This window comes from Rhodamnia argentea, chromosome 4 (assembly GCF_020921035.1).
Source record: "Rhodamnia argentea isolate NSW1041297 chromosome 4, ASM2092103v1, whole genome shotgun sequence".
NCBI lineage: Eukaryota > Viridiplantae > Streptophyta > Magnoliopsida > Myrtales > Myrtaceae > Rhodamnia > Rhodamnia argentea.
In genome coordinates, this window is record NC_063153.1 from 26,227,612 (window position 1) to 26,252,983 (window position 25,372).

General features: G+C 39.8%; 2 protein-coding genes across 4 annotated transcripts; one reads left to right on the forward strand and one right to left on the reverse strand.

Annotated features, from left to right (window-relative positions):
- The first annotated feature begins 2,944 nt into the window (after positions 1–2,944).
- On the forward strand, positions 2,945–8,981 carry LOC115754021 (putative esterase YitV). 3 transcript variants are annotated; one of them, XM_030692918.2, is made up of 14 exons: positions 2,949–3,061; positions 3,110–3,283; positions 3,886–3,962; positions 4,057–4,137; positions 4,235–4,363; positions 4,453–4,539; positions 4,823–4,876; positions 5,029–5,119; positions 5,208–5,278; positions 5,384–5,453; positions 6,093–6,145; positions 6,484–6,577; positions 7,732–7,829; positions 7,945–8,580. In XM_030692918.2, the coding sequence occupies exons 1-14, from the start codon at positions 2,971–2,973 to the stop codon at positions 7,963–7,965; spliced, it is 1,191 nt and encodes a 396-aa protein (XP_030548778.2). In that variant the 5' UTR covers positions 2,949–2,970; the 3' UTR covers positions 7,966–8,580. The 3 variants fall into 3 exon arrangements, 2 of the variants coding, with proteins under 2 accessions (XP_030548778.2, XP_030548777.2); XM_030692917.2 differs by lacking the exon at positions 7,945–8,580 and adding an exon at positions 8,769–8,981 and having other exon boundaries at positions 2,953–3,061; XR_007198009.1 differs by lacking the exon at positions 7,945–8,580 and having other exon boundaries at positions 2,945–3,061; positions 6,093–6,207; positions 7,732–7,772.
- A 9,378-nt stretch (positions 8,982–18,359) lies between these two features.
- On the reverse strand, positions 18,360–24,756 carry LOC115753997 (carboxypeptidase A6). Its single transcript, XM_030692883.2, has 11 exons — positions 24,388–24,756; positions 23,756–23,813; positions 23,554–23,664; positions 23,160–23,297; positions 22,589–22,658; positions 22,456–22,511; positions 22,000–22,125; positions 20,589–20,728; positions 19,183–19,255; positions 19,020–19,094; positions 18,360–18,876 (listed from the first exon to the last, which is right to left on the reverse strand). The coding sequence occupies exons 1-11, from the start codon at positions 24,531–24,533 to the stop codon at positions 18,565–18,567; spliced, it is 1,305 nt and encodes a 434-aa protein (XP_030548743.1). The 5' UTR covers positions 24,534–24,756; the 3' UTR covers positions 18,360–18,564.
- Positions 24,757–25,372: the final 616 nt, after the last annotated feature.

The window sequence follows — 25,372 nt, forward strand, 5'->3', positions numbered from 1 at the left end:
GTAGCGCTTTTAATCCGGCAAACTTAAGGTATCACTTGAGATCATTAGGCTCCGTTTGCTTCTCGTAAAATAAACGACTCCATAATTTTTTTTCAATAACTCGATCGTTAATATCGCTTGAAATAGTTAATAAAATGGAAAAAAAAAACAATCAGTATCAATAATAATTCATGTCTAAGCTCCTTCATTCATTCATTTTCATAGCCGATACAATGGATCAACTTAGGAAAATGATTTTAAAATCATTTATTTTCCGCATCTTGGGATTCATGGGAAGGACCGTGGTCTGCCCGTGTAGGCTATCACGGCCTTTGCCCCTTTTGTGAATAAACTTTCAAAGGGCAGTTATTATTTAAAAAGTGAGATAACCGCAAAAGGCTATTACCAGTCTACGTGATATTATCAAGTTTGTCAAAGACGTCATTTCTCGCTTGGTTACTCAACACAGAAAACAAAAAGAGAAACGAACGACGTTCTCTCTCTGACTCTCCCAACTACAAAGGAACGCTTCTATTTGTGAAGGCGTATTCCATGACGACCAATCTCTCAAGGGTTGCAATGGTAACATTTAATCTGTGAAAGTCATGATATGTCTCTCGTATGATATATTCGTTTACGATAAGTGATTCAAGTAAGGTTTTGGGCAAATTATTTCATGTAATTTCGTTATGTATGTATTGAGATTGGTTCCTTTCTTTGCGAAAATAGTGGGAGCCTTAATATTTTTATTAGACTGGACAATAAATACAAGGAATATCACTGCACGGGCAACTTGGAACGTGGAATCAAAGAGAGAACGCAGGATATGAAAAACCCGGCGGCGGTTCTTTTTGAATTATGAAAGGGATCCAATTGACCCTGCTCAAATGATTTTTCCTTCAATTATCATTTTACATGATTTTCGTAATTGCCCCAATTGACCCACGAAATTTCGATGTCTGACCCCACTAAAAATAGAATCCAACCAATTTGATCCCATGTCCCCACTTTCAAAAGTTTAGAGTGTACGACCAATGCGCTTCTGACACCTCGTAGGTCCAACTCATATTTGGTGGATAAAAAAACTATATAGGTCGACAAAATTTTATGCCATGAAGCTTTATGAAACTTGATACTTAGCTTTTTATGGATGATGTGCTCTAATTACAAGTATCTACTTCTAAATCGAGCTCTTAACTTAAATTTAGGCTTCGTATATTTAGCGAAAAGTGAAGAACAATTTTTTGAACGATCGCTTGAAATAATTAGTTAATAAAAAAATTATTCATTATCAATAATAATTTAAGCTTTTATATTTTCATGGATGGTATAGTTTTTTTTTAATTAATTTTTATAAATAATAACGACCGTTCTTATAAAGATATTTTTTTAATAATTCACTTTCATACTTTCCTTCTCTCTCCGTCTTCTTTCCGAGGTACTTTCCTCCGCACCTTCGTCTCGTGGCCGTTTGTTTTTCTGACTTCGCGCCAGCTGCTACAAACGTGCAGTGTTGTGTTGGGTCCTCTTAGCCTCTGGTCAAGAGGGACCCTTTCGCATATCGATCCACCAAACTTACCAAATTGCACTAAACTCAAACCTAAGTCCAGCCAAAAAATAAAAAAAAAACACTTAGATTGATAAGATCACTCTTCAATTTTTCGATTGAGGGCTGTGTCCTCTCGACTCATATATCTTTCTTTTTCTTTTTTTCACTTAAAGTCGATCATCGCCTCTCGCACATTTGATGTCATACGACAAGCTTTCTAATAACATTGAATTTTGCGATCATGAGGACAAGGGGGATTGATCTATGCTCATCATAAAGGAAGATAATTTCGTGACGAAAGTAAATTGAGCATACCTGCTTAGTCTATTTTAAAGTATAAAATTAGGAAGCTATCCTTTTTTTTATTTTTTTATTTTAAGCTTCCTTACAAGTTTCCTCCATTTTGTTATCAGCATCTTAACCAACTCTAGTCAGAAATCGCTGGCAGCCCTTGGGAGGTGTACAATATTTTCAGGGTTGGACTCGCATGTTCTAATCCAATCTGGCTCTCATATAATATAGCCAATGAAAAAAATTCTCCTAAAGAAGAAGTTTTTAAAATTCACATGTTGGTGGGTTTGGTAATTTAAGTAACGTCTCTTCGACATTGAACGCGCGAGTCCATGTTAAGTGATTCCGAGTACTCGTTTCGGAATGCTTTATTCCATGTGAAGTAGGTTGAGTCGTTACAAATTGTATTATGGCGGAATCCCTTCCAGTAAATCTATAGCTCGCACATAAACAAGCTCGTCCATGTTCTGATAAGGCGGATAGGTATGAGATCCGTAACCTTCCAAGGTGTCGTCTTGGTTGAGACGAGCCTTGTTAAGTAACTCACAAGTAGAGTGTTCATTTACATCCTTATGGTCCCAAGTGCTCGCTCAGAAAACTTATTATAGGAGATCTATCGAAGTATAATGAGAATGATATGCTAAATTTTTTACATTTGATTCTTCTACAAGTGAGTGCAAAATAACATCTCGTTTAAGCCTTTATTTCTATTGAACTGTTCTTTTAGCCTTCACTCACTCACCTTATTTGATTTATGAGATGATATACAAGTTGGGATTTTCCAAGTAGGCATGATTAGTTCTCAAATTGGATCGGTTCCACCCTAGAATCGGGAATCGAGAACCGAATCGAATTGGACCGGTCGGTCCCCATTCGATTCCCCTGTTGGACTGATCCAATTTAGGGTTTTTAAGATTTCATTTTCTTTACTTTTTTAAGAAAAAGAAAAATTATAAGAATAAAATATCGGTCCGGTCCGATTCATGCGCGCACCCCTGTTTCCAAGTAGTGTTTATTAAGACAATAATTTTCTTAAAAGGGTCTCTATCCCTGCAAATTATGCAATTTGGCAATATTTATATCCGACAAACTGCCGAACGAGTTTTTCAAGATTCTCTCTCCCTCGCAATCTGCCAATTGAGTGAAAAGAAATGAAATCGCTGCTCCCGCACCTTCCTCGCCCGACTCTCTTCTACTCGATCCCTCGGCTCCCGCCAACGGCCGCGCACGTGGTGGCCCGCCTCTCGCACGTGCTCGCCATCTCGCCTCACCGCACGCACCTCCATCCGGCCCCGCACGTGCGAGCCCCCGCGCCACTTTTCCCCTCCTATAAATGCGCAAACGCTGACGCGGACGCTCGCGCTTCAATGACCAAAATGGGCGGAGAAGCTGTGACTGTAGCCGATGCCGAGAAGTTTCGCTCCGACTTCGTTCAATTTCTTCGTAGCAGACGATCCGAGGAAGGTAAGTTCGACGTCTCCATGGACGCTCTTCAATCTTTTCAGATTGCGCTGGTTCTGTGTCCCGTTTGACGAGGATGAATGCTCGAGGGAGTTACATTGCTTTCGTTCGTGAAGTCGGGACTCGAACTCTGTTTGAAGCAGCTCGTGGCGCGCTACGAGCTGTTGCGAGAATTCGGAGGCTTGTTGAATCCGTGTTTTGCTTGATTACTAGAGTGCGTGTGGTTGGAGGATCAGGTGTCTTGTTTTTTGTGGTTGTGAAGTGCGTGGAGATCCGTTTGTGAATTTCATGTGGAGTGGATCATCCGTCGATTATGGATTAAGTGGAATAGTGAGTGAAGGATTGATTGTTGTCAATAGTCTTCAGCTAAAAAAAAACCGAAAATGGGAGAGATAGTGTTCTTGGATACATTCATTCAAACCGATTCATGCTTTTATGGAATAAAGTTTTCCGGAATGGCATGTTCTGTCTTCTGTTCATTGGACCTCCGAAACGAAGGAGACGACAAATCATTTTACTGACATTTCGAGAGAACATAATGACTATAAGCTTGTTAAAACAGACGTGTAATTGCGAATGTTAATTGTATCTGCTGTGCGTTTCAGTTGAGCTATCCGTAGAACCTGCAAAACCGGTGGAGAGTCCTTTGTATCAAGAAGCTAATCCGCCTGGTTTCAGTGAGGTAGGCGACTTCGATGGGGACACATTAAGATCATTTGCCTTTGTGAGACTTCTTGCCGTGGAATCGTTTACAACTGGATGTCGAATTTGTTTAGGGAATGCAATCTTGTCCCAAGGAAAACATTAGGAATCTCAAGGAGCTACTTAAGGAGGAAAATGTCTACCTAATTACTGAGGTAGTTCAAGCGCTAGTGTCGTTGCGGCTTCAATAATGTGTCCATTGAATGATTATTTCCCATTAATCTTTGCTTCTGGTTTCTGGCTACCATTCAGAAAGGAGAGCAGGGTCGCTTGCCTGTACTTATCATAAGCATGAAAGAGGACATCGTCCAAAAGAGGCCTGCTATTGTGTTTCTGCACAGCACACATAAGTGCAAAGAATGGCTACGCCCTTTGCTTGAGGTAGCTACCTCTGGCATCAGATCTAAGAGAGTCTCTGTTCATGACTGAGGAATAAAGCATATGCTTACTCTTGCTCCTTTTTTCTCCAGGCATATGCTTCTCGAGGATATATTGCTGTTGCTGTTGATTCTCGGTATCATGGAGAACGTGCCAGTAGTCTGACCACCTACCGAGACGTCTGTGTTGCTATTACTATGTTTACATATTCCTTGTTTTTCTGGATTCTGCATTGCCTGTACAAAGGGACTTAGTCTTCTGTAAATACTGTCAATAGTTTCGTAAGAGAAAAATAAAACACACTTCAGCAATCACTATACACAAATACTTTCTCTAACATCTTGTATTTATAGCTATATGGTTTCCTTTAAGGGGATGATATTTTATTTTGTTTCTTCGTCTTTTTAGATAGAAAAATTGTCATGATTACCTGATGAGCTGGTTATCTCGGTCACAATGCAGGCACTTATATCATCATGGAAAAAGGGTGATACTATGCCATTTATATTTGATACGGTAAGTCCTTTTATTTCTAAACTTTAGTACTGCTGCGTATTTGGTGATCCCAACAGCCTCATTGCCTAGTTAGTGTATTTCACATGATTGACTACAGAAATGCAGCTTATTTTTAGCTCTGGGTATTGAGGAGATCAATTGAACCTCTGCAGGTCTGGGACTTGCTCAAACTGGTGGATTATCTCACAAAGAGAGAGGACATAGACCCCTCAAAGATAGGGATCACGGGCGAATCACTTGGAGGTTGATAAATTAGAACTTAGAAGAGGTCAGATGCCATAAGTGATGCTTACTGTCACCTGTGTATTTGACAATCCACATTATCATCCAGGAATGCATGCATGGTTTGCTGCTTTTGCTGACAAACGCTATTCAGTAGTTGTCCCTATAATCGGCGTGCAGGTTAAAAGTACCTCTTCTTTGATAGTCAATGTCTTTCCTTTTCTGTGTCTTTTGCTGGGTTTTAATTAAAAAAAAATTCTATGAATATTGATTATTTATGTGCAGGGGTTCCGATGGGCCATAGACAACGATATGTGGCAGGGTAGAGTTGACAGCATAAAACCTCTTTTTGAAGGTAACATCAGGGCTTATATGCTATGGTAACAATATCGATATTGCCTTATTTCCAGTTTCTTAGGCATCTAATTAATTCGAGCCAATTTGTTTGGAAACATAGCATATGCTATACCAGTTTATGCGTGAACTAGTTTTGCTCTTTTCTGCATGCTCATAGATGCTTTATTGCCAAATTTCTGAGAGTATTTACTTTTTAATAGCTTACCAAATTCAAGGTACGCTTTTTTTTTAAATATCTATTTAATCATTTAATCATTTTGACACTAGAATGCAATTGGTTTAGTTGCTCCTACACCAGTAAAAATTATCCATCTGGTATATGAGAATAGTACATGGAATGGCAGGTATACTTCTTTCATCAAAGAACTTTAACCCTTCAAAGTAGCACATTGTCAATACTCAGTCTTTGTACTTTTGCTCTTAATTAAAAAGCAAGTAAATAGGCATTTATGAAGCTACACCGCAGCATATTGAATGAAAATTGGGACATGACCATCTTGTGCTAGTAATGTCTACGAGTTTTGTACTCATGGAATATTTTGGCGAACTGTTGAGGGGCCAGTCAGCATCATTAGCCAAGTCTCGGGAAAAATCTAAGGATGAGCAACTACTAATGCTTTTAGCTTTTCACTTGCAGAGGCACGTAAGGATTTGGGAAAGAGTACCATTGACAGAGAAGTGGTAGAGCAGGTTGTTATTTACTATCTATCCAATTCGACATCTCTGTTATCTAGTGTATTACCCATTCTCAGGTTATTAGAAGGATTTTTCACATTTGATTGCTTAGAGTTCTGTTTATGCTTTTGTTTCCTAATCTTCTGGAAAGATTCTCCCTCTGTCTTATCATTCCGTAATGTCAAGCTTCTGGTGAATGCCATCTTCGTAATGCCTACTTATGCATTCAAAGAGCATGCTGCTTCTCATAGTCATATGCTTTCTAGGTTGAACTTGAGATTATACATTTGACTTCTTTGATAGATGTGCGTCTAAACTCTTGCTGGTTTCACATTTATATTCCTGTTAAGCAGGTATGGAATAGGATAGCTCCTGGTCTAGCCTCTGATTTTGATGCCCCCAACACAATCCCAGCCATTGCTCCACGGCCCCTTCTGATAATTAATGGTAAAGTTAATTCTCACATTGAAGATGACATCTTCATATTACGTGCTGAAGATCTCCAGACATTGTTGGTCACATTTAAGCAATTCATTAGTTAAATAATCATGTTTAGATTGGTTTGATGCGGGCGAAACATATCTGGTGATAAGGTGCTCGTATAGAATCTTTGAGACTTCTGTTTGGTCTTAATTTCTGGGTAACTTAAACTCGCTGTTTGTGCATCATAAAGACAACTTGGTACTAAAATTGTGAAGTATATAGTTGTTTCCCCTTCCACGTGCTAAGTAGCACCGACACCAACCTATGACACGATTCAACATAATACGCCGACATGTCATTTTAAAAAAAATAGAGAATTCGACACGCTGTATATTAAATTATCATGTGTATATAAGAATATCAGCGGTGAGTTTCTTCTTTTTCTACCATTAGAAATTCATTTTTTTTTTTTTTTTTACTAGTTGGGTATATTAATTTTGGGATGGCTTGATATATGACTTAAGTATATATATTTTTGATAAATTTATATTTTGATCCATAATTTATTGAAAATACTTAAAATTGATCCCGTGCGTGTCGAAATAACGTATCGGGATGATGGACTTCGTGTCACCGGTGTGAAAGGCGACCACGTTTCGGTCGCATGTTGGAGAGTGTCGGACACGACACGAAGGCCCCCAGAGAGTGTCGATGCTCCCTAGCACACATGAACTCTAGATTTGTACCGTTTTCCATTTATATTCTTCCTTGTGCTGGTATGTCATGGTTCTTACATGACAGACATTTATTGCCTTTGTAGACCAAGTACATGAAGGACCAACCAACAGTCAGTTTTGTAAATCTGCTTCGACGTGAACACTCTGAATAATGGATGAATCTCCTTCTCCAAGATTTTTTTGTTCCCTGAAGAACTTTTTTCCTTTTTGATCTTGTGTTCTCACGTAAAAATCAAAGCTGTGAATGAGGATATTTGTCAGCTACTTGACGGCTAGAGATGCTCTTTGTTGAACTGCAATTCAGCTGCTTGATGGCTAGAGATGCTCTTTGTTGAACTGTAATTCTGCTATCGTGCCAATAACCTGATAATTCTTGTGAATGCAATGCTTAGATAGCTCTACTATCATCATGCAAATTGAAACTTCAAATGACAATTTCAGGTGGAAATGATCCTCGCTGCCCTGTTGCTGGCCTGGAAGTTCCAAAATCAAGAGCATCTGAGGCTTATGAGAAGGCGCACCGTCCAGAGAATTTTAAGGTGACCTGCTACATCGCTCTCATAGATTTTATTTGCTGTTCTCTAATTAGGACATCGTAGACAGTCAAGGTAACGAATAAGAAAGGAAGCTTCCCTAACTCCTACATTTCTTTAGGGTCAACTGTTCTTTTCCTGAGTAGGCACCAATGCTAGTACAGGGATGAAATCCCTCTTTACTCATTAGAAGGAGTTTTCAGTCATGCTGAATTCGAGCAAAGCAACTGGCGTCTACACCTCACCACGTACGCCGGCGTTTGAGCTTTTAATTCGGCTCTAGGGATTCACCGACACGCCTTTCTTACTTAATCCACAGAGTCCAGCCCTTCGATTCCCCTCCCATCCAACAGTATCTATGTGGACGGGTCGTGATAGGCACGTGTCAGGCTCGGTTGTTACAGGTGGCGACTTAGTCATGACAGGTGGTGGTGTAGTCATGATAGGCAGTGGTTAAATTGTTGCGCGGGGTTTCGACCCAAAAAAAAAAAAATTTGTTGCACGGGGCCAACTGGCATTTAATTTTGGTGCGGTGGTTACACCACTGTCCTCTATAATGGGCTTTACTGAAGGTGGAGGTTTTGTCTAAGGATGACTCATCGGGTATGAACAATGTTGTCCGGTCGTTCAGGACTGACTGGCTTCACTGCTCGTTGAACGTGCCCGCCTGGCTCATCGGGGACACGTCTTTCGCCCTACCGTCAGCCAAATCCATCATTACCAGCCGGCACGCACACACTGTCAAAACATACACTTTCACGCGCCCCCACCCAAGCACACCCAGGCACATTCCAGTATTGTTACCAGGAAAAATGCCACATAAAGACAAATACTCTCATTTTTTTCAAATAAAAATTTAAAATGGATATTACTTTAATGCGTGATGTTGATTGAAAACCTCACAAGTTCCAGTGAAAAATTTATCTCTTCTTCCAACACGTGCAGTTAATCGCGGAACCTGGAGTCGCACACCAGATGACATCGCTGATGGTGAAAGAGGCTAGCGATTGGTTCGACAGGTTCCTTAAGCAACAATAACGGCCTTCGTTGCTTGTCTTGGTCATTTTTAGCATCTCATGTATTTCGATCTCCTTCAGTGTGGTGTGTCAGGGGGGCTGTTTCTCCAGGCCCAGGCCTTTGGGGGGATCCCCGATGATGTATGCGTCGTCGTGTTGTATTATTTTTTTTCCCCTATTTCACCAATGCGTTAGTTCAAATTTCCTAGTGATGTTGTCTAAGTATATACCAGGAGATTATCTCAAGCATAAGTTCTTTTGAGCACATCTAGAGGTGGCAAAATGCGTCTAGAATCCATATTTCAACTCATATTTGAGGATGTGAGTCACAAATGAGTTACCTTAAATTTTAAAAACAAGTTTAAGTGGATCATAAATGGGTTAGTAAGTTAATGAGTGTTTTAGATGGGTCATAAACAGGTTCGTTATCTAATAAGTTTAAGCGAGTCATAAACAAGTCATTTTTTAAATTCCTTTATTTATTTTTTTTCATAATTTTTTATTTTTCTTCCATGAAATCCGGCGAGGTTCGTTGCTGCCCAATGCCGCCGTTCGCCGATCCAGCTCGTCGGATGTACAAAAATAAAATAAAATAAAGAATAAGAAAAATATAAAAAATCAAAACTTTTTTTAAAAGTTGTTAAAATTATCGACAGTGTTTAGCATATTTCTTATATATATATTAGAAGAAATATTTTTTTCTAATTCAATTTAATATGAAAGTGGTTGAGCAATATTGGTCGGGTTGGATATGAATCACTGGTGAAAATAAGTCAAAACATGTTAAATGAATCAATGAGTTGGATTATTTTTTACTCGATCCACTCATTTGATAGCTCTATTCAATGTGGAGATACTACTTCATTGTTGAGGCATCAATTGATAAACCAATTGCTGCCCTTCATATCTTCTAAATGTCATGAAGATACTGTGGGAGCCCGCCGAGGATCCGTCCTAAATACAATTGTTCCGATACCACTTCTATGCCGTTCGTCCCCTATCCTATTGAAAAGGCCCCACAAAGTCCCAGACCGCCGCGTATTAATAGGCTCTCACATTATTTGTTATAAAATATAAATCAGAGGCGCATGCGAGGAACGTTTTGCAAGCCTTAAGGAAGGGCCCACAGGAACGAAGGACAAACACTCATACACACAACAAGGGGCGGTTTTAATATGGCTTATTTCGCACACCTGTCATACTCTATATATACACAAACAACAGATAGCCACTTAAGTAAATATGTGTGTGTTTGTGTGTTGTTTACATTCAAGTTACCCACAACATCTTGGATATTACAAAACACTACTACAATCCACCACCTACACCACGATGACCCTCATTTATATCCTTATTAACCTGTGGCCAAGTCAAAAAAATATATGCCGCTACGTTATCAACAAAAAACCTGCATATACAGCTAATTGCTCCACAATCCCTAACGCATCTATTACTCCATTCCATGGTCGTTATTGCTATCATCATCCAAGGGCACGAATGGCATATGACCAGACAGATGACTAGATGAATCCGACATAAATAGAGATACGAAACAGAGCGGAGTTAACCCTTCGGATAAGCCACATCAATCCATAACACCAAGATCAAAACACAAAACTACTCTGCCGAAAACTCGGGATCATGATACTCTTCCCACGTATGTATAAAGTTCACGGGTGCAACATACCGAAGGATAGAGATGGCAAGAGGAATCGTTATACTTACATATCTGAAAAATGATTAAGCATAGAGAGTGAGCCTAGCACTCGGCAGTGAAATGAATAACTCATCAACTCACAAGCGATTTAATTATTCAATCAAGCGGGACTCGATATTTAAAACATAAAGGCATGAAACACAGGATGACACCACACATTCCATGCAACCGGACTTCACACACATGTGAGCACACAAACGACTCCAGATTCATTCTTTAGTTATCACTTCATTTCTAAGTTCATGAGAGACACATGCCTCATATTTATCTAAGGGACATAGGCTTCGATTCTGGATTTACCCCAGCTTTTCGTCCATGAGACGCCGGCCATGGGAATTGTTGAGATAATAACACGGAAACGCTAACGGATCTTACAAATAAGCCAATACGAAATCACTAAAGAAATTACATGGAACAATAAAAGACACCAGATATTTACGTGATTCGATTTGAGATCGGTACCTACATCCACGGAGAGAGCTAGCAATATAATTCACTATGATCGGAGAGTCAGATTTACAATCGCTTATGCACTCGAGTGTTTCTCGCACCTAAATTAAGCCCAAAGCAAACCCATAAGTATTATCTCGCAATCTCTCACGGAGAATTCACTCAGAAAACTCACAGAGAAAAAAAAGATATTCATTTTCTTTGCTTACGTACGACGGAACCAAGAACGCCCTTGACGTTCTTTTCTTCGTTCTACGAGCGGCTTCAAGAAACGCTCTGTACGGCTTCTTCTTTTTCTTCGTGCGGCTCGGAACCACTAACTTATTTGTTCTCTATTCATGCGACTTTAACCCACGGAGCCGTCCACTGCAAGATTTGATGAAGAAAACCAAATCTTGGTCAACCGGTCAAGTCGCATATTCTTCTTTCATTTTTTTTTTTTAATCATCCTTGAGCCCACAAGATTCCTTTTTATACGGCTGCCTTGTTGCCCTTGTATGGCTTCAAGAAGTCAAAGGAACAATTCCTTTGTTGACGGACTAATCACAGGACAAGACAGTCCACTGTACAAGCCAAGAGATGAAGCCTACTCGACAGAAGACAAAACCCCGCGTACATATATCGATATGTCTTCGAAAGCAATTCTAATCTAATTAGAATACTTTGGATTTCCTTCCTATTGGTTAACAAAACCGATATATATCCTTCAATCACATTGAATTCCATAAACGACTCAAACTCGAGATATTAATTTAACAATCTCCACTTTGGCTCGACGTTTGAAGTTAAGTTATAGTGTTCATTATTCATCCCGCTCTCCAAACGCCCGCGCGGGCGCTCACTCTCCACAGACGTCTATCAAGCTCAAGCAGAGCTTGAACTTGTTTAGAGACATGAAATCGGCCCACATGTCCATAGGATTCTCCACCGCAAGAAACTTCTTCTCGGTTACATCCTCTCTTGACATGTTATATCCGACGCAGAAATTCCGATCACCAATGAACTTGATTCTCCAGTGACATCTCTAACTTCTATCGAACATTGCATCAATCGAATATCCTACATTAACATCACTAACCAAGTCATTAGACCACACTGCCTCTTTAACTTTTTCTGTTGCTGCCATGTTTCCAGCTCTCGGTGTCAACGAGATGATAGTGTCTCCCAATGGCACTTTCCAACTCATAGCACAACCGACAAAAGTAAAAGCATAACTGCTCAAAAGTCGACCATCTTTCAAGTTCCTTATGTGATCCAGGTTCACAAACCTAGTCACTACTACACTACTTGATCTACATTCTCCAAAATATATCACAACGTCTGTTATTCCTAATAAAATCAGGATGATCCACTTCATAGCATCAGAATGTATACCTGGATTAATCATATATTTTTTTTCTAACCGCATGTAATAGATCAAGCCTAGTACTATCCATGGTATAATTCGGACAACCAACGGTATTAGCATGTGAAGCATGGGACAATTGCTCCACCTCCATCCAAGTACACTGTGACAAATTAGACAATTTATAATACGCAGCAAGCGAGGTACTTATAGAATTTTTTTCAGTAATCTCTCTCTGTTTCTCCATACCCCAAGCTATCTCTACTGCATCCAAACTATCTATTTTGAATATCTGCATATAACTGTCACTCTATCTCATCCACTTCCGCCGACCACCTCGAAGCTTCATCAATTGTGGCCTCGGAACAACCGTCGCCTATTATGGAAACTAGCGACTCTGCAGACTTCGTCACATCCGTTGTACTCTAAACTTTTCTAGGCTCGACCCGAAGCTCCACCTGTTTATGAACACCGTCTGGATCTTTCTCCTCAATTAATCCCTTACTCCTCTTCCGAAACAGAGCAGATTCGTCAAACGTAACATCACTGCTGAACATAAAACCGGATGAATCTTTCTCAGTGCACTACAACGTGTATCCCTTCACCCCATGTGCATAGCTTAGGAATATGCACTTCTTTGCCTCCGACTCCAGCGCGCCATCACTCACACAAGCATAAGCAAGACAACCAAACACTCTCGGTTCGGTGTAATCAACAAACTTACCCGACCACGTTTCCTCGGGAGTTTTCCAATCAATTTCTAGTGATGGTGATCTGTTCACTAACCAACAAGCGGTATTCATCGCTTCAACCCGTAAATCTTCATCTAATGCAGCATTAGAGAGTAAAGAGCGAGCTCTCTCTAATATAATTTCGTTCATTAATTTTGCAACTCCATTCAGCTGTAATTTATTGACAATAGTGCGGTGTCTCGCCATGCCTTCCTCTCCGCAAAACCGACTAAGTTCATTAGAATAGAATTCTAACCCTTTATCAGTACTTAGGCACATCATCTTTCTTCCTATCTGCTTTTCAATCATCGCCTTCCATGACTTGAACCGACCAAGCACTTCGCTCTTGTGCTTAAGAAGACAAATCTAAACTTTTCTTGAGACGTCATCAACTAAGGACAATACATACCTGGCACCTCCCTTAGACGGAATCGGAGAGGGTCCCCATAAGTCCGAGTGTACGCAGCCTACAATCTCCGAGGTCCGGGGAACCGTCGCACCGAACTTCACTCTCCACCGACTACCGATGTCTCAATGAGCATAGAAATCTAGCTTCTCAATTCGATGACCTCCTAGTAGACCCCTCTAACTAAGAACAACCATCTCCTTCTCACTCATGTGTCCAAGTTTCATATGCCATAACCGTGTTGTATCTAGACCTGAAGTATCAAAGAATCTAGCAAACGAGCCAATTCTTGTCTTTCCCTGGAGTAGATATAACCCGCAGTCTATCTTTCCTTGTATCACAGTAAGCACACATCGAGAGACCTTTATAACTCCACCTTCAGCAGAAATTCGGTATTCGAACCTATCAAGAGCACTCAAAGAGATAAGGTTCTTTCTTAGTTTCGGTACATGCCTCACATCTGTCAACGCTTGCACTACTCCATTGTGCATTTTAATCTGAACTGTTCTAATTCCCACTACTTCACAAGCAACACCATTTCCCATAAGCACCTTACCACCCTCCGTGCATCGATAGATAGTAAACCAGTGTCTATGAGAAGTCACATGATAATAACATCTAGAATCAAGCACCCATTCATCACCCGATGAACTCGTGGCAACCGTTAACACAACATCGACATCACTAAAACTACTATCCGTTGTGGTAATAATATTACTATCACCTACGGACTCCACCTTAACTCCTTTACCATTATACTTCGAACAATCTCTCCTATAGTGCCATACCTCATTACGGTGATAACATCGACGGTTCCGAACATTGGACCTCGATTTAGAACGGCTCTTCCATCTGTTACGTCCGGACTCTCTATGTTCATCTCTTCCACGAATGAACAAACCTTGCGCACCGCCTTGCGTCAAGTTATCTTCTCGTAACTTCTTTTGCCACTCCTTTAATAATAGAGCATACTTTACTTCTTCCAAGGTAATCGTAATACGCCCCCGCAATAATGAATCTATAAAGTGCTCAAAAGAATCTAGTAGAGTTGCTAACAACATCATACATTGTTTCTTATCGGGCAAGGCCTCGTTGACGTTCTTCAAGTTCATCATGAGTTTGTTAAACTCATCTAAGTGGACTCTGATAGATGTACCTTCAGCCATTCGAAACCGAAACATCATCTTCAGCATATACAATCAATTGTTCAAACCCTTCATAACATAGAGTGCTTGAAGTTTCGCCCACAATGATGCGGCGTCCTTCTCCTCGGCTATCTCTATCAACACCTCATCCGATAGGTGCAACATGATTATACTTCTTGCCTTCCTCATTAGCACGTCCTTTTCGGCATCTTTCATTGTTTCGAGCAACTTACCCTTGCCCTCTAATGCCTCGGCCAAACCTTGAGTCATTAATAATGCCTCCATCTTGAGACTCCATAATCCAAAGTTGTTCCTTCCGTTAAACTTCTCAATCTCAAATTTTGCTCCGGACATAATTGCAATAAGAAATTTCTTGACAATGATCGGACAAGCAAAAGCCCCAAATCAACTACGGAAACTTTAACCGTAGTTCTGATACCAATTCTTGAGATAACAATGCGGAAATACTAATGGATCTTGCAAATAAGTCAATATGAAATCACTAGAGAAATTACATGGAACAATAAAGGACACTAGATATTTACGTGGTTCGATCCGAGATCGATACCGACATCCACGGAGAAAGCCAGCAATATAATTCACTATAATCGGAGAGTCAGATTTACAATCGCTCATGCACTTAAGTGTTTCCCGCACCTAAATTAAGCCCAAAGCAAACCCATAAGTATTATCTCACAATCTCTCACAGAGAATTCACTCAGAAAACTCATAAAGAAAAAAACGATACTCATCTTCTTTGCTTACGTACGACGGAATCAAGAACGCCCTTGAGGTTCTTTTCTTCGTTCTACGAGTGGCTTCAAGAAACGCTATGTACGGATTCCTTCTTTTTCTTCGTGCGGCTCGGACCCACTAACTTATTTGTTCTCTGTTCATGCGACTTTAACCCACGGAACCGTCCACTGCAAGATTTGGTGAAGAAAACCAAATCTTGGTCAACCGGTCAAATCGCATATTCTTCTTTCCTTTTTTTTTTTTTAATCATCCTTGGGCCCACAAGATTCCTTTTTATACGGCTGCCTTGTTGCCCTTGTGTGGCTTCAAGAAGTCAAAGGAACAATTCCTTTATTGACCGACCAATGACAGGACAAGACAGTCCACTGTACAAGCCAAGAGACGAAGCCTACTCAATAGAAAACAAAACCCCGCGTACGTATATCGATATGACTTCAAAAGCAATTCTAATCTAATTAGAATACTTTGGATTTCCTTCCTATCGGTTAACAAAACCGATATTTATCCTTCAATCACATTGAATTCCATAAACGACTCAAACTCGAGACATTAATTTAACAGAAATCATGAGGGACACACGCCTCAATTTCCCCTACCCGGAGCACCATTCCAATAGGACACATGTCATGGACTTCCCGATTTTCATCAGGCTCCCACGGGGCAATCGTCCGGACACAAGCGGACATATAACATCCTCGTCGGGACACAAGCCGATGAGATCCTTGGATTACTGATTCAATGCAATTTCATCACACGAGACTCATCACACGACTTCCACTCTACACAAACTCGATCACAGTCTTTCTCACATCAGAACACAATACATGCCTCAATTCTTTAGATGCAATGCAATCCAACACTATCACAAGACGACCCGACTACAATACGGCATCACACTCCACACGCACGACTAGAATCAAGGGCTAGAACTCACCACAACACACCCCATGCTCAAACCACTCACACGGCCGAACTCTCCTTGGGTAGGCAACACAAATTCAAGCTCAATCCACATAAATTCACACAATCAAACTACACAATCATAATATCTATGAATCACAGTCGGCAATTCAAGCAAAGATCATCAGTCATCAGATCCACCTTGTTTCCTAGTTCATGCAAGACGAACTTCAGTTTCATAAATCCATTTCCAAGATACTGTATCGCGGCCAATCTAAGGATAAATCAACAAGTAAGTAGAAGGATCAGAAGCTTTATTTGCCTCAGAATCAAAACCTAGTGAAAACGAAGTCGAATCGCGGCCAAAGGAAGCTCGAATTCTCCTTGGATGTGCGCGGCCGAGAGCTAGAGGAAGAGGAATGGCAAGCTTCAAATTTTGAGGAGGCTAGAGCTATGTCGAGGGAGCGGTGTCGAGAAGTGGTGACCGCCATCGCCACCATTGAGGCTCAAATGAACGGCGAGAGGCATTGGGTGGTTCTTGAGTCTTCAGCGGAATGAACGGCGGGGTGGGGGGAATGGGTCGCACAAAGGGTGGGGAAGGAAATGAGGGAGGGTGTAGAGAGAGAGAGAGAGAGAGAGAGAGTAAGAGAGTATTTATAGGGTGGGCTTTAGTGGGTTCGATCATCTGTTCAATCCGTGTCCAATTCGCGCTCAATTTTCGAACCAAACTCTCATTTCATCACCATAACTCTTGACATCTCATAACATATAATACCAATCCTCAAAATCACACTTCATTAACTTCAAATAGCGTTTCATTTATCACATAATTGTTATTACACAACTTAATTTACTCACTAATGAAACAGGCAGAAAATCCCTTCCCGCACCCCGAACCCCCACCCCCGCCCCCCAAAAAAAAACCCAAATCCTAGCTGCCAGTAACGAGGGACATTTCTCTCTGCCTCCCTCCCCCTCACCCTTTTCTTAAGTTTTTGATCTTCTTTTCCTTTTTCTTATTTTACTCTCATTTGGGAGCTTTTCTCTTATGTTTTAGCATAAATCTAAAAACTTTTCTCTCTCATTTTTTTTGGAAATTGCTATCCCAATTTAGTTTAGAATTGGGGTTTTTTGCGTATATATTTTCAGAGTTTCGCTCTCCTCGGATCAACGAGTCTAGTTTCAAAGGAGATCGGAGGAGCTTCGTGAAGTTTTTACTCGTGTTAAATATGCGCTCGTTCAACCTTTTTACTCTACTTGATGATGGTATCGGGGACGCCAAAACCCGGGCGCGCATCGCCAAAATGCAAAGCCATAACAACAGATGGAGTTCTTAGTGTATGCTCATTATTGAAGATGGATTCGATAATCAACAACCGGTTATGGTATGAAAAAGTCATATATATGCTCTTTGAGCGTGTAACTCATAGCGTTATTTTGATTATTTCTCTTATTATCTTGAGTTTGTTTTGTTTTGTTTTGAAATTGTCTGAGAAATATTTTAATTTATAGTTGAACTGCAATATTTCTCTCTTATATCCCGAAAAAGTGAATGGAATGAAATGTTACTTTTGACAACAACAAAAAATCTTCTGTTTGTCAAAAAATATTGGTAGCTTCAAAAGGATTGGATAAAATTTAGTAACTCACACAAATAAGAGTGTGTACGCCTAAATTAGTTGGTAACTTTAACCTGTGAAAAAGTTATAAATAAGCCAAATCCATATTGGTAGTAGGTTATTACAAAAAATTAGCAACTTTAAACGCACTAAAAACTTCACCACGTTGGTAAGTTATCCATACTTGCCTTACTGACTACACAAATTACCAGTCAAAATTTTGTCACCTGATTGCCAACGCTTTTTACATTTTACCAGCACGAAACGAAACCGGTGTACTAACTTCTTCCCCGCAGAACAGCAGAATGGTAGAGCTTACACCAAGAAATACCTCCTTAAAATCGTTTCCACATTAAAGAAAAGTACAACTCACGAATTTCAGACAAGTCGATACTTGACTGTTGTGGCTTCTCAAAACTGGTATACTCTCTGTGCATTACTTGCTTCATCGATACAAAGTTCAGTCCTTATAAATTAAATTGTTGCGTCTTGAACAGATACAAAATCTTCTACAAAATGGACCAAAAAAAAAATACTTGCACGGAATGAAAATTGGCAACCTTCCCTCTAGCACTACAACGTAGATCAACCACCCATTCCCAGCAGAAAATGCAGAAAGAAAACAAAACAAGAAAGCGAGACAATATCATGCTGTGTCATACGGGCATGGATGGAACAACAGGTCTACTAAACTTGCTCTTTGAAATTCTAGAACAGAACATGAACATTAGCAGCACAAACGATAGCAGGAAGAGCCTGAAGTATGTCCTTATCTCTTGCATACCGAAATCGAGCACCTCCATCTTCTTCCCGTACCTACTGCTCCTGTCCATCAAGTACCCGTTGAGGTACTCATCGATCGATTCAAATGAGCTCGGTCTGGAGTCTTTCATGTGGATTTTGTCTAGGTATCGGGGCCCATGCTTGAAAATTGTGAAGAAAGCAGCCGACCAATCACTGAGAACTCTCTGAAAGTGAATATACAAACAGAATTTAAGGCTACTTACCTTCATTCATTACCAACCAACCGGGGAGTGTGAACTAAATCCTCGGGTTTTATTCGGTTTTGTGCTGACAGCAATAGTGCAACAAAATTAAGAACTGAACTTACATTGTAAGTCCTAACATCTGTTGGGTTGAACATCTTGAAGCAGTCCCTCGGGGATGCTGCTCCATCTCCATAGATCTGTCGAACAACACTTCGGTCAAGTGATTGTGAAAGCCAGAATAATATAAGTCTGTCTTGGAAAAGGTAAAGTGCGCTCTGCACAAACCTCAAAGGTAAAAGCCATGGGCACCCTCACAACATCGTACATGTAATCTGTGGCAGTCCCATGCGCCAGATACCTGAAAACAATTGAAGGTCAGAATATGGGCAAAAGTAACTAGAAAGTTTGAGATGTTTATCTCCATCCTCTGTGGCATGGAGAAATTATATGTTAGTCTTCGGTAGATAGGGTTAGTTAAGGTTGCAATCCCTGACCAACTTATGTGCTTCAAGACCATATAAGCAACTCGTAAATGAATGCCGTGGAAATATACCCAGAATAACTCAATCTACTATGTTGAAAGAGTTCACTCAAGCTGGACCACAGTAAGCCATTTAGTATAATGGCATCCCATCAACAATTGGGTCCTAAGTTATGACACCTAGGGAGCCAGTTGTGTGCTCCATCAAGAAGGACCAAGTAAAAATTTGGTACAAACTGAAACTGTCAGTTTGGGCCAGCTTAAGGAGAGTAATATTGTAGATTCCATGTAGGAACGGAACTAGGTCCTTGGAAACACAGCCTTTTGCCATTTAGACATCCGTAAGAGCCCTTGTCAGTTGCAACCGACCTCTAGTTTGGTTTTGTATCAATTTCTGCATACCAAACAAAACTGAAGTACTCGACTGGGTTTAAAATTTGAGAACACAGACTGAACCTAAGTGATAGATCACTTTCAAAAGTTTATGGAATGAACAGGGGAATTGGGGTCAGAGCATGTGTTTAAAAAAGCTCAATTTACGCAACTTCAACCGTAATCCAATTGGTATAAAACATAAGTGCACTTGCATTGTGTACTCAGTCTCACATGCTTGCAGTAGTCGATGATAATATACATACATACACGCGCACACGCCAAACAAGAAGCACAATAGCGAAAATCTAAGGATAAAACAATAAGTCAGAATGAATGGAGATGGAGACGCATCAAGGTACTCAAATTGCGTTCTCAACCTAGCAATTACAAATTTTAGGTTTGTTTTGACTTACGAAAAGCAAAAAACAACATTGTTAGAGTTCTCGTCAAAATTTAAAATATTATTTAATTTAAAAGTAATGAAGAAAAAAATATGACTTTTTTTTTGTTGAAAAAGAATCACAAAAAAATAAAAAAGAAAAAAAGTCAAAGTGCGTACACCGCAAGATTTGAAAAAACCGAAAAGAAAAAAGTTTAAGTCACTCCAACAGGCTCTACATATTCGCTGACTCAAAGGAGAAATCTCAAAAGACTACGGAGTTCTAGAACAAGAGGATTCTTTCAAAACCAAAACACTACTGCTCGGCCAAGGAGCTTATTGATTGCAGTTGTTGCTTTCCTTCAGTTCTGGGTCTCCAGAGGCATCATTTAATTTCAGTCTCTTTAAACAAGAAAATGCACCAATTACACGAAATTGATAATGAAAAATACAGACCCGACTGATCCTCCTCCAGAGCCAATCATGCAACGTTTCTGGCAGTGAAGAACATTCAGTTCCTTCAGCAACAAGGTCATCTGAGTAGAAGGCAAGCCCAAAGGAGTTGTATTTTTGTGATCATAGGGCATAAACAAAGCCTACGTAATCAAGAAGAAGATTAAAAAAGGACCTTCATAGCCTAGAACAAACTTTACAATGGCAAATAAGAATGGCAGCGAGTAAGAGAATTAATACAAATAAAAAGCAATCTTAAATCATTTTTTCTTCACAGCAAGCAACCTTAAGGTTCGATTTTCTATCAAATCTCCTACACAAAAACAATTTAGGCCAAATAAAATTATTTTTTCAGGCAGAGATGAGTATGTAAATAGTGGTACTCAAAACCAAATTGCATATGCACTTAAATGGAAATAGACTATAAATTCATGACCAGATTCACCATGCCCACGTACAAGAAATTATAAACAACTTCTCCCTCTGTTGATAGATCTTTAGAACATGAAATTTGTTTGACAAAGCTTCACTCTTAAAGCAACATGGATGACTACGATTTTGAGGTCGAAAAATTTACAAATTACCCACATTGACCAAGGACAAAATTGTCCAAAAGAGCCGTCAAGCGTATATTTTGTCCCAAAACATCTAAGAAAATCCAAAACTTAGCATAGTAGAACAGTCCCATAAGATGTAGTTCACTCAGTTATTCAACAAGCTAGAAACTCTAGATTCTAATCTGGTTGAAGACAAGCAGTAACCTGACATAAGCTTGCCCATCCGGCAAATTTTACTTGTAAGTAGACACAACCTCAATAGAAATAAAGAACTGCATTTCCATGTAAAAGAATGCTGTTACGCTAAGATTTTTCCCCCTTTTGGGCCATTGGTTACCCTAAGCTAGAAGTAAGGAGAACACAGAGTCTCCACAATGGATTAATGATCGAACAATAAAATTAATTGCAAAATTTTCAGCCAAAGGTAAAATATCTTCAAATGAGGTGTGAGGGATAAGGCTTCTGTATTTTCCTTCATAGTAGTGTTAAAAACAAAATCCAGTTATGAGAGACATTGGTGGAAGGAAAAAATTGCACATTAATCGTCCATCAACGCCTTAAATGCCAATATTACTAGTAAAAGTACCATCAGACCTGGCAAACTAAGACTTTCTTACATGGAAGAAAAAAAAAAACTAATGGAGGCTATAATAAAGTACATTACTCACAAATAATCAACCGATGCAGTTCTTGCACAGGTATGTCTCACTACTTTAAATACATCACCACAAGTTAATAATGCAGCCACCAGTGCTAACAACCAAGTGTACCCAAAACAATAAAGGCAAACGCATAAACAATTTAAACAAGCAAAAGTGAGAAAACAAAAACATTAGCTGGAAATGGATAAGACGTACTTCCATTCCTGAATGTACATTCACCCAAATGTGAGGATTGAATGAAGTTGCAAGTTTCCGCATAATTTGAGATTCTGGCTCACTGAAAGGACCAGTTCCTGGATTTTCTTCATATGGATCATAATCCTAGAAAAAAATAAACATTGAGAATCAGAACAACATTTCACGGCGGAATAAAAGTTGTGCTCCATGAAATCTGCGAGACTTTAAAAAGTAACAAGAAACAAAAAGAGTTGCGGCATCATCGTCTCAACAATATAATTTTGCTATGCAATCATCCGCATTGTAGTCCAAATAAAGTGCTAGAAGGTCCTGTGTTGAAAATTTACTAAATGTAGCCTCAACAATAAGAAACAGCTAGGAAAAACAACACAAAAAAGAAAGATACGAAGTTAAGCCATTCTATTGCAATATAAACACCAACATAACCACATGCAATGGTATGACAAGACAAACCTTCTCCTTTTTGCCCCAATCGACACTCCAATTTCTGTTTAAGTCAACTCCCCTCCCTGTAGTAAAATTGAAACCGATGTAAATTCCTTTCTTACAAAAATATGAGTATGAAGACATCAAAATTACACAATACCATTTCTTCTTTCGCAAAGATCTCCTGCTTCAACAAGTCTACGGCCATTTACGTTCTCCATTGGGACTACCTAGTATGCATTAAAACTTCAAGAATATCAGTTTATCTGTGATCTTGTGAAACAAGAAAATCTTCTGGGAACATTTTTTATCATTGTAGTTGTCAGTGACATGCATATAAATGGGACATTTCATGTTACAGATCGATTAGACAAAAAGGAAAATAACTCCAAACATATTATTCGTGCAGCTAAATAGAAGATTCTGAGCCACAAAGGGGAAAAGTCCATTGAATTTAATTAAAAAAATAGAAAAAAAAAAAGCTGATTCAATCAAGTTGAACAAGTGCAGGATAACCCCAGAAGAGGGGGGGTGTTGCGTGGGCTCTCTCTTCACCACCCCCAAAGATCCATCCTTTTAATGCTGGTCAGCCAAAAGTAAATGAAACAAGAAGTCCCGCAAGTTAAGAAACCTGCTGATTTCGCAGGCACCTAAAACTGTTCCAGGAGCAGAGACAGCAGCTCCCTGCCTTATAATAGAAGAACTTGTGACAGAAGTGATGAGAAGTTTACCTTTATGATGAGTTTGTCGAGAAAACTGTTTAAAGAGACTGAATCTACATTTGGTAAGAATTGTTCTTCAGTCAGGATTGACAATATCCTCAAAGCCACTTCAGATGTAATGAGCTCCCTTCCATGCTGTCCAAAACTCTGGAAGACAAGGAATCATCTGTCAAAAACACCAGCAGTTACCAAGTTGAGATCGTCTATCCACTACAAGTCAAGCTGAAAAGAGGAATTAAGAAGGCCATGTTTAGATCTTTCCATGCCTAGCTAGAAATAAATGGCAGAGCCTCAATTATCATGATTGTGACTTCCACATGCCCGCCGGAAGAGTTACAGTTGAAGTCACGAAATAAATATTGGTAAACAGAATTTAAGGAATGTAGAAACTCTGGAAACTTACAAGAAGAATCCGAAACTTCGACTTGTCATTGCTTTCTCTAATATTCCGGCAATAGGTAACAATGGCTAGCTCTGCTCGATAACCTCTATTTCCACTTCTAATATTATTCATCTGTTAATGAGGTTAAATTAACACAAATCAATACCCATCTCTAAGATAATTAGTAAGAAGGAAAGATAGAAGAAGCGAGCCGATGCCTCACAGAAAGTTTATCTGGATGACGGTGAACCAAAGACTTTATCTCGTCCATCAAATGAGTACTGACAAGCAAAAGAGAATGCATAAACGCTCTAAAGAAGTCAATGAATAGGCCAGGCAAAATAAGTTGCAGTATTTTCACAGCTCTACCAGCATGAGCAATGGGAAATTCAAATTTGACACGTAACACTAACAAATTGAATTAATTTTGCATTTAGCACCCAACAAAGAGGAAGATTTCTGCATTAATTCACGTATAGATGTGGATAACTCATGGACCTAGCGCACATAAACAATCTAAATCAATTATGCGATCTCAATGATTGCAATCGAGACAAATCCATTGTAAGTACTCATAACAGAAAAATCGCCCAGGACTAACGAACGGACAGCACCACTTAGAACCAAAAAGGAAACATTGACTAAGGAATCATCCAAAATAACAGCACAAAACATTTCCAGAAAAATCGAACTACCACAACTAGCTGAAAAGGGTCCCAAAAAAAGGTAATACTCGCGTCTAAAACTCATTAGCGCTCGTAAAACTCGGATTTAGCTGATCAGCCAAACCAGAATAAAATTAGCCGAGCGATCTCTGAATCCAACAGAGAAAGGCAAAAACCGAACTGCCATTACCTGGAATGATAGAGATCGAGGTCGATGGGAGTCAGACGAGGCGCGCTGCGATTCGCTTCGCCATGGGCGACGAAACCGAAGCCGAGCAAGCAAGCGTGAAGGAGGAGGAGGAGGACGGAAGGCGAGAGAGGGAGGCGGCAAGCCATGCCGCGAGCGACGGAGGGCGGATCGCGCTCGACAAATTCACGTCATTCCTCGCAGCCGGCGCCGCCGCCGTCGTGTCGTGTCGTGGCGGATCCGATCGATGAGCCGTGGCGCGAAACCGGAGAAGAAACGGGCGAATGTCTTGGACGAAGGACGAAGGCGATGGAGAGAGAGAGAGAGAGAATGAGTGCGCGCGAGTGGGAGCCGCCGCGATTTTGATTATTCCACGTTCAGCGGGGACACTGATATTACCGACATTTTGTCATTTATTTTTTCTTGTTATTCTATTGTTTTAATTTGCTTATTATTATTATTATTAAGTTTATCTTGTCTCGTTTCATTTCAGTGGACATTAGCTGTGGGGCACGTGCGGAGAAATGGGGTACATTTAATTTGAATGACAAGGTGGAGGAGTGGCCATACTTACTTTTTTTGGAAAATTTTAAATAAGAATTTAAATTGTCCTCGTTATTTCACACAGAAGAATCTCATTAAGGATATTTTCGTCATTTTATTTTTTTATGTTATTTTTTTCTTTCTTTTTCCCTTTTTTTTTTCCCTTCGAGAAAGGGAGTGGCAACCGACGCGCTCGGCCACCGGCAAGAGCTAAGTGGCCATCGCTTGAGACCGGCTACTTGAGAAAAGGAGGGGGAAAAGGGAAAAAAGAAAGAGAAAGAGGGCAAAAAAAGGAAGCAAAAAGAAAAGGAAAAAAGAAAAAAATGTAAATGTAAATGTAAATGACGAAAATACTCTTGTTTCTTTAGAATAATGAAATCACTTCGGATCCTTATTTGAAGTAAGATTCACTTCATGCATTATTTGAGAAAATGAGGACATTTCA

Excerpts from the sequence above, each read along its gene's own strand:
- LOC115753997 (XM_030692883.2), bottom strand. The coding sequence starts at position 24,533 with ATGGCTTGCCGCCTCCCTCTCTCGCCTTCCGTCCTCCTCCTCCTCCTT. Across the intron at positions 23,665-23,755 it reads GTCATCCAGATAAACTTTCT|ATGAATAATATTAGAAGTGG; the intron begins GTGAGGCATCGG and ends CCTCATTAACAG. Across the intron at positions 23,298-23,553 it reads CGAAGTTTCGGATTCTTCTT|AGTTTTGGACAGCATGGAAG; the intron begins GTAAGTTTCCAG and ends CTTGTCTTCCAG.
- LOC115754021 (XM_030692917.2), top strand. The coding sequence starts at position 2,971 with ATGAAATCGCTGCTCCCGCACCTTCCTCGCCCGACTCTCTTCTACTCG. Across the intron at positions 6,146-6,483 it reads ACAGAGAAGTGGTAGAGCAG|GTATGGAATAGGATAGCTCC; the intron begins GTTGTTATTTAC and ends CCTGTTAAGCAG. Across the intron at positions 7,830-8,768 it reads ACCGTCCAGAGAATTTTAAG|TTAATCGCGGAACCTGGAGT; the intron begins GTGACCTGCTAC and ends CAACACGTGCAG.